Source organism: Temnothorax americanus, unplaced genomic scaffold (genome assembly GCF_048541705.1).
Source record: "Temnothorax americanus isolate GAGA-0224 unplaced genomic scaffold, ASM4854170v1 Scaffold75, whole genome shotgun sequence".
NCBI classification, from domain to species: Eukaryota; Metazoa; Arthropoda; class Insecta; order Hymenoptera; family Formicidae; genus Temnothorax; species Temnothorax americanus.
The window spans coordinates 91733-100251 of record NW_027509798.1 but is presented as its reverse complement, the minus strand read 5'-3'; the positions used below and the strand labels follow the sequence as shown (position 1 = coordinate 100251).

Here is an 8519-nt window from a genome sequence, read left to right as displayed (position 1 = left end):
TAAAACTATACCACCGAGATTGCCGATACAACGAAAGATTTCATTGACTTTATCGATAGATAACGAAAGTATCGGCATAGTCCGTACTCTGTCATAAAATTCCTCTCTCCCCAGCTCATTTAACAAAACAAGACATCAGACTCGTTATGTGAACGTACGCCGAACTAACGTCCTGTACATAGCCGAGAACTCTGCGTTGACGGTGGCGACGCCACTCTCTCCTCTCACTCTCTCCAATGGAGAATTCTGTCTTGTGACATGTTGACAACCTATTTTGTTGTGCGTGCTATTTCTTTATTATTTGCTCTGTGCTTGTGCTCTAACGTTTAACGTATTCGTGAAACTCGTAAAATTGGCCGAAAAGTAAGATTTGCATGCGGAAGAAACGTTTTCACCTTCTTTCGATAGTCGTTAAACGGCTGTTTTTCCCGTATGTTTAGGCTTCGTTTTATGGCTGTTTGTTTATTGTCGAGGGAAAAGGGTAGTTTTCGGCCAATTTTGGAAGTGTTTTGAAACGATCTATAGTGATGTTTTATTGAAATGTTTTTTTATTTGAAAATGGCATGCACAACAAAATTGGGTGTTTTCTTCGCCTCGATAGTAAGAATCCAATATGGCCGCGGTGACTACCCAGGAGCCTTAATATTATCGGAGTCAATTTCTTGCGCAAAGCTTCAAAGCTCGCAGCTTCAAGAGCCGTCTTATTGTTTTCTAGAATCATATTCGTCACGTGTCTGAACTGTTTAGCCGGATTTAACAGCGGTTTGTCGTTAAACGTCTCCTTGGACGTTACAACCAGGGGTTACAAACTCCTATTGTTCTCGCGGTACCAGTGTTTGCAGCGCTCTCACTGAGTGACAGGCAGGGGTTACAAACTCCTATTGTTCTCGCGGTACCAGTGTTTGCAGCGCTCTCACTGAGTGACAGGACTCACGGACGAGAACTAAAGCGCATAGTGCATAGTGTGAGTGTGCGGCCATATTGAAAAAGTACGTATAGATACGTGTTACGCAAATATCGGATCAGAGACCTCAGAGACTGTCAGAGACGAAAGTTCTATTTTTCACAGCAGAATTTGGTGAAAGCGAGAACTTATAGTACGATCCTGTGCGGTAAAACACAAATTAGTGAAAATGGTGAGAGCGTGTTGTGTGCTCAACTGCACATCGACAGGCACTATGCCATCGCACACTTTCCCAAAAAATCCAGAAATGCGTGATAAGTGGATGGCAAATTTAGTCTTGAAACCGCATAAAGAAAATGACATCTGTAAATTGCGAGTGTGTTACAAACATTTCAAAGAAACTGACTACACCGGTAGTTGTACACTTCGCAGGTTAGTTCGGGCTGCTGTTCCCTTCATGGAAATATGCGAAAGAATATGCGAAGAAGAAACAAACACTGTGGAACACTCGGTGGAACATGAACAAAACACACAGCAAGAGACTATGACAGTCTTACAAGAGAATATTGAACAATTACAAATTGATATGGAAAAATTGTGTGAACAGCAAGAGGAACATCAAGAGAATGTACAAATTGATATGAGAAAATTGTGTGAACAGCAAGAGAAACATCAAGAGAATGTACAAAAGGACATTACAAAATTGTTTCAAATGCAAACGCAAGATCATGATCAGCTGCAAGAAATTGTAAAAGAACTGGGATCGTTAAGAGCACAAATAGAACAAAATTCACAAGCAAGAAGACTTAACCTTGCAGAAGTAACACGAAAGAAGAATTTATCCTCAGTGGCAAGGAAATTGTATGAAAATAATGTCAAACTGCAAGCGCAGAGGAGACGAATGAAAAGAGTTATTAAGAAGATGAAAGAACAAAATGTAAATAATGTAAATAATAAAATAACATTAGATAAAGGTCAAGATGATAATAAGACAAGAAAAATACGAGAAGACTTCATAAATATGATGTTGAGAAATAATGATGTTTCACCTCAGGTAACATAATTCGTCTCTATTAAACCTTCCACAACATATTTAAATATTCTATAATAATGCCTTTAATTCCTATGTTTGATTTTTATTGCTTTGTATATACATATATACACACATACATTACATTACATATATATACATATACATTAGTATAATATCTTTTTATATACCTCAGTTAATATAAATATTATTATATATACATTTTATAACTATTAGCATTTATATAAATAATGAAATATTAGAATGAGTACTTGTGACTTGTATCACTTGTATGAAATTTACATTTATCATGCAAAAATAGAGTGCACATACTTGACATTTAATTTTATTTCTATATTTTATATATATATATAATTTAATGTGTATATATTTTCAATATATATTTTTATATATAGTGTATATATTTCTTTTTATATTGTTTTTACATTTTACATTTTGTTGTATTATTTTTACATAGGCAAGACGATATACAATAGAGGATAAAATATTTTGCTTAGGCATTTATCGTAGATCCCGTTCTTCTTATAATTACATATCCAAATATTTATTGTGTCCTTCCTACAATACTCTAAACATACAATTAAATCGCATTTCGATCGATACTGAATGTAACAACGTTATTCGAAAATATCTCACATCAATTGCAAAGAAGATGGATCCGAAAGACTTATATATTGTACTTGCTTGGGATGAAATGGCTATTCAACCCGCTGTTAAATATGAAATTAAAAGCGACAAAATCGTCGGATTTGAAGATTGGGGGATGAGACGAACACGAAGATTTGCAGACCACGCTATTGCATTCTACATCAGGTGTCTAGCATCTGGTAATAAAATGCCTATTGGGTATGGCTTCTGTAATAGCGCAACAACGTCTATTCAACTTTCGAGATGTATAAAGGAATGGCTTCAACATCTGCAAAAATGTGGTTTTAAGACCGTAGCAACTGTTTGTGACCAAGGAGGACCGAATATTGCAGCAATAAACACATTAATTGCAGAAACACGTGCACAACATTTAAAACATAATAGTAAGTATATTGTGTGTATATATGTATATATTGTGTATATATTGTGTGCGGGTACACACATTATATTTACAAAGTTTACTAATTATTATATAATATGTACATACAACACTGGTTATCTTTTTTCAGAAACGCTGCCGATAGAGAATACATTTTATGTGGGGCATGATTGTATTGTGCCTTTATACGATTACGTACATCTTCAAAAAGGTGTACGTAATAATCTCTTAACCAAAGATTTACTTCTGAATAAAGATGCCGAATATTCTGAGCGTGAAGGCCAATGCGCTTCTTGGGACGATATAACAACAGCATATGCAATTGATCAAAAGTGTTTTCAACATCGGCGGAAGATGAAAAAATTAACAGACAGTCATATTCGTCCGAATTTAATTCCCAAAATGAAAGTGAAGTTTGCAGTACAAGTCCTGAGCCATACTGTAGCGGACTTTATAGACATGATACTTACTTTGAATAAAGACGGTAAGAATAATTATTTAGTTTGTGTAAAACAGATACCTTTATATTATAAAACATAATGTGTTACTAACATGTTATTTTTTTATAACAGGTGTCGTACAAACAAACAATGAAACAATGCATTTATCAAAAAATGCCGCTGCAACAGCAGAAGCACTATTCTTCTTTGACAGCCTTTTTGACTCCTTCAATGGAAATAGTGAGCAAGGACTTAGTAGTATTATCACACAAAATAGTGGACATTTAAAATTTTGGCAAGAAGCATTGCATAAACTAAGAAAGATGGAATATGTTGAGAAAAAAAGTTACAAATCTTTAACGAAAAATAAGCCTAAGTGTTTAGTAAACTGGAGGCAAACGATACAAGGTGCAAAATGTTTATGGCAAATGCTCCAGGCATGCGGATTTACCTCACTTAATTTAAAATATTTAAATCAAGATCATGTAGAGAATTTCTTTAGTCAAATTAGAAATCATGGACATCAGAACACAAATCCTACACCATACTTATTCAGCACATCGTTTAAAGCACTATTAACATGTAATCTGACGTCAAAGCATTCTATATCAGCAAATTGTACAGTAGACAAAGAAAGCTTTTTACCATTATTGGCCTTAATACGTACAGAAGAAATTGAAAGTTTAGAAGAAAACGAAATAAATGTAGAGTGTGATGAAGCTGCTGTTCCAGACAAATCTGATGAATCACATACTTTGTACATAGATACGAGAAAGATCATTAATATTGTTAAGAAGAAGAGTAAAATGGAATGTGCTGAATGTATTGCAATAATGGAAAACGAAAAAACTACACAAATGCTGGACTACGCTATGAACATTGCTGAAAATCGATTTTCTGACTTCTGTTATGAAACAAAAGTCAAATATAAGCTTGTACAAATATTTCGTAAAACGGCATTTTCCACAAAATATTTTCACTGCACTGATGTACAAAACACTATACTCAGTATTCTTGCACATCATTTTATTATAGAATGGTGTAATATGTATCCGCACAAAATTACCTTTTTTAAAAAAAGGTAAAAAAAGGCGCCAAGTACACGTATAGTAGTGTATATGTTGTTACCTAAAAATAAAAAGAAAGTGGTAGTATTATACCTCGAAAAAACCTAAGTAACAAGTGGTAGATCTTTATATCTCGAAAAATCTCGAAAAAATCTAAGCAGTAGTATCTTTATTTCCGAAAAATTATAACCCAAGTGATACACGTCACAAAATTATGTTACCTTATCAAAAAGAAGAGTCGCGCTTCAAGTGATCTATTACAATTACAAAAAAGAAATGATATCTCTTTAAGTTAGAGCGCCAATTACAGAGAGAACATGTATATTGCCTCAAAAAATAATTGTTGCACTACATTGAAAAATCTTTACATTGTGTCAATTAGAAAAGAATGTATAATAACAATTTTATAAGATTAAAAAATTTTATTTAAATTTAACAAGGGAATACAAGATATTTAAATACAAAGTTATTTACATGTGTATTTTTTAATAGCCACAAAGAATTACAGAAGTAACAGTACAAAATAAAAATATTTTATTAAAATACATAAATTTTTCTTGTAAAAAAACTTGGCGCTGCTAGACCTTTTAAATAAATAAAAACAACAATAAATAAAAATAATTCAGAGAAGAATACAATGGGAGTAATATTAAATGATTATCAGCGTGGATGTGGGAGTGAGTGATATGGGTGTGCGTGACTACGCGGACGGCGGATAATGCGGCTTATAATTAAGTATAGAATAAGTTTATTTATTTATTTAAAATTTCGAGGTCTAGCAGCGCCAAGTTTTTTTACAAGAAAAATTTATGTATTTTAATAAAATATTTTTATTTTGTACTGTTACTTCTGTAATTCTTTGTGGCTATTAAAAAATACACATGTAAATAACTTTGTATTTAAATATCTTGTATTCCCTTGTTAAATTTAAATAAAATTTTTTAATCTTATAAAATTGTTATTATACATTCTTTTCTAATTGACACAATGTAAAGATTTTTCAATGTAGTGCAACAATTATTTTTTGAGGCAATATACATGTTCTCTCTGTAATTGGCGCTCTAACTTAAAGAGATATCATTTCTTTTTTGTAATTGTAATAGATCACTTGAAGCGCGACTCTTTTTTTGATAAGGTAACATAATTTTGTGACGTGTATCACTTGGGTTATAATTTTTCGGAAATAAAGATACTACTGCTTAGATTTTTTCGAGATTTTTCGAGATATAAAGATCTACCACTTGTTACTTAGGTTTTTTCGAGGTATAATACTACCACTTTCTTTTTATTTTTAGGTAACAACATATACACTACTATACGTGTACTTGGCGCCTTTTTTTACCTTTTTTTAAAAAAGGTAATTTTGTGCGGATATCACGCCTTTTTGTAGTATATTACGCATTGTATAAACAGTATGTACAGGATAAAGCTATTTGGAGGTATAATACTACCACTTTGTTTTTTTCGAGGTAACAACATAACAGGGTAACAACATAATACATATACACTATTATGCGTGTACTTGGCGCTCATTTTACCTTTTTTTAAAAAGGTAATTTTGTACGGATATCACGCCTTTTTGTAGTGTTACGCAACTTAATCTTATAAACAATATATCTTATAATTTCATAAACCGTATATAATACAAGGTATGAAGCTAAAAGTGTTACGGACTATTATTTCTAAAGAAAACAACAATTTAATATTTTGCTCAGTTTTTTAAAAATAATAATCTGTAACCCTTTTAGTTGTACACCTTGTATATATTTTTCAATTTCAACATAAAACATAATCGCAATAAAGCATGATTAATGTTAATAAGTCGTTAACTGTAAAATTATTTATTTATTTTTATTTGCGTGTCTTACTGAATGTTGTTCGCAACTGTATATGTACCGATATCTTCAGGTATCGATATTTTTGATAATTATTTTTACGTCAGACATAATTTTAATTCATCCAATTTTTATTATGTCTAAACATAATTTTTGTCCAATTTTTATTATGTCTAGACATAATTTTAATTCAGCGATTTTTATTATGTCATGACATAATTTTAATTCTGCCGCTAAGGAAATTTTAAGTCGATTTTTATGAATCAAGCTTGAATTCAATGTTTAGGTGTCCCAGGTTGCCGATGACGAGGTCCACATAGCGCGCTCTATAGTTTTCGGTGTCCAGGTGTATTAATACCTTGAATTTGATGGCCACGTGTTCCAAGTTGCCGATGACGAGGTCCACATAGTGCGCTTCGTAGTTTTCGGTGTCTACATGTATTAATACCTCGAATTCGATATCTACGTGTCCTACATTGGGTGCGTTCAGCCGATACTTTGCTAGCCTAGCAATCGTGAGCAGTCGCTCGTTTTCGCTCGTTTCCTCTTTTTTGACTTACTGGATTAAAAAGAGAAGAAACGAGCAAAAACGAGCAACTGCTCACGATTGCTAGGCTAGCGGAGTATCGGCTGAACGCACCCATTCAGATTTAAAGTTATTAATACACCTAGACACCAAAAACTATGAAGCGCATTATGTAGACCTCGTCATCAGCAACCTGGGACACCTAGACATCAATTTCAAGGTATTAATACACGTAGACACCAAAAACTACGGACCGCACTGTGTGGACCTCGTCATCGGCAACCTGGGACACGTAGACATCGCATTCAACGTATTATTACACCTGGACACCGAAAACTACGAAGCGCACTGTGTGGACCTCGTCATCGGCAACCTGGGACACGTGGACATCGAATTCAAGGTATTAATACACGTAGACACCGAAAACTACGGAGCGCACTATGTGGACCTCGTCATCGGCAACCTGGGACACCTAGACATCGAATTCAACGTACGATTACACCTGGACACCGAAAACTATGAAGCGCACTATCTGGATCTTGTCATCGGCAACCTGGGACACGTGAACATTGAATTCAAGGTATTAATACACGTAGACACCAAAAACTACGGAGCGCACTATGTGGACCTTGTCATCGGCAACCTGGGACACCTAGACATCGCATTCAACGTACGATTACACCTGGACACCGAAAACTATGAAGCGCATTATCTGGATCCCGTCATCGGCAACCTGGGACACGTGAACATTGAATTCAAGGTATTAATACACGTAGACACCAAAAACTACGGAGCGCACTATGTGGACCTTGTCATCGGCAACCTGGGACACCTAGACATCGCATTCAACGTACGATTACACCTGGACACCGAAAACTACGAAGCGCACTGTGTGGACCTCGTCATCGGCAACCTGGGACACGTGGACATCGAATTCAACGTATTATTACACCTGGACACCGAAAACTATGAAGCGCACTGTGTGGACCTCGTCATCGGCAACCTGGGACACGTGGACATCGAATTCAAGGTATTAATACACGTAGACACCGAAAACTACGGAGCGCACTATGTGGACCTCGTCATCGGCAACCTGGGACACCTAGACATCGAATTCAACGTACGATTACACCTGGACACCGAAAACTACGAAGCGCAGAATCTGGGACCCGTCATCGGCAACCTGGGACACGTGGACATCGAATTCAAGATATTAATACACGTAGACACCAAAAACTACGGAGCGCACTATGTGGACCTCGTCATCGGCAACCTGGGACACGTGGACATCGAATTCAACGTATTATTACACCTGGACACCGAAAACTACGAAGCGCACTGTGTGGACCTCGTCATCGGCAACCTGGGACACGTGGACATCGAATTCAAGGTATTATTACACGTAGACACCGAAAACTACGGAGCGCACTATGTGGACCTCGTCATCGGCAACCTGGGACACGTAGACATCGAATTCAACGTATTATTACACCTGGACACCGAAAACTATAAAGCGCACTATCTGGACCTTGTCATCGGCAACCTGGGATACATAGACATCAAATTCAAGCTTGATTCATAAGAATCGACTTAAAAATTCCCTAGCGGCACTTTCTGCCAAGCATAAAGAACCTACTTTTCCGTTGACTCAATATTTATTATATATATA

General features: G+C 35.4%; 1 protein-coding gene across 2 annotated transcripts; it reads left to right on the top strand.

The window, feature by feature from the left end:
* Positions 1-971: 971 nt before the first annotated feature.
* LOC143906695 (uncharacterized) lies at positions 972-6906 on the top strand. 2 transcript variants are annotated; one of them, XM_077422944.1, is made up of 4 exons: positions 972-1958; positions 2413-2986; positions 3239-3466; positions 3555-6906. In XM_077422944.1, exons 1-4 carry the CDS (start codon positions 1134-1136, stop codon positions 4505-4507), a joined length of 2580 nt encoding a protein of 859 aa, XP_077279070.1. In that variant the 5' UTR covers positions 972-1133; the 3' UTR covers positions 4508-6906. The 2 variants fall into 2 exon arrangements, with proteins under 2 accessions (XP_077279070.1, XP_077279069.1); XM_077422943.1 differs by having other exon boundaries at positions 3113-3466; positions 3555-6905.
* Positions 6907-8519: the final 1613 nt, after the last annotated feature.

Excerpts from the sequence above, each read along its gene's own strand:
- LOC143906695 (XM_077422943.1), top strand. The coding sequence starts at position 1,134 with ATGGTGAGAGCGTGTTGTGTGCTCAACTGCACATCGACAGGCACTATG. Across the intron at positions 1,959-2,412 it reads ATAATGATGTTTCACCTCAG|GCAAGACGATATACAATAGA; the intron begins GTAACATAATTC and ends ATTTTTACATAG. Across the intron at positions 2,987-3,112 it reads ACAACATTTAAAACATAATA|AAACGCTGCCGATAGAGAAT; the intron begins GTAAGTATATTG and ends ATCTTTTTTCAG.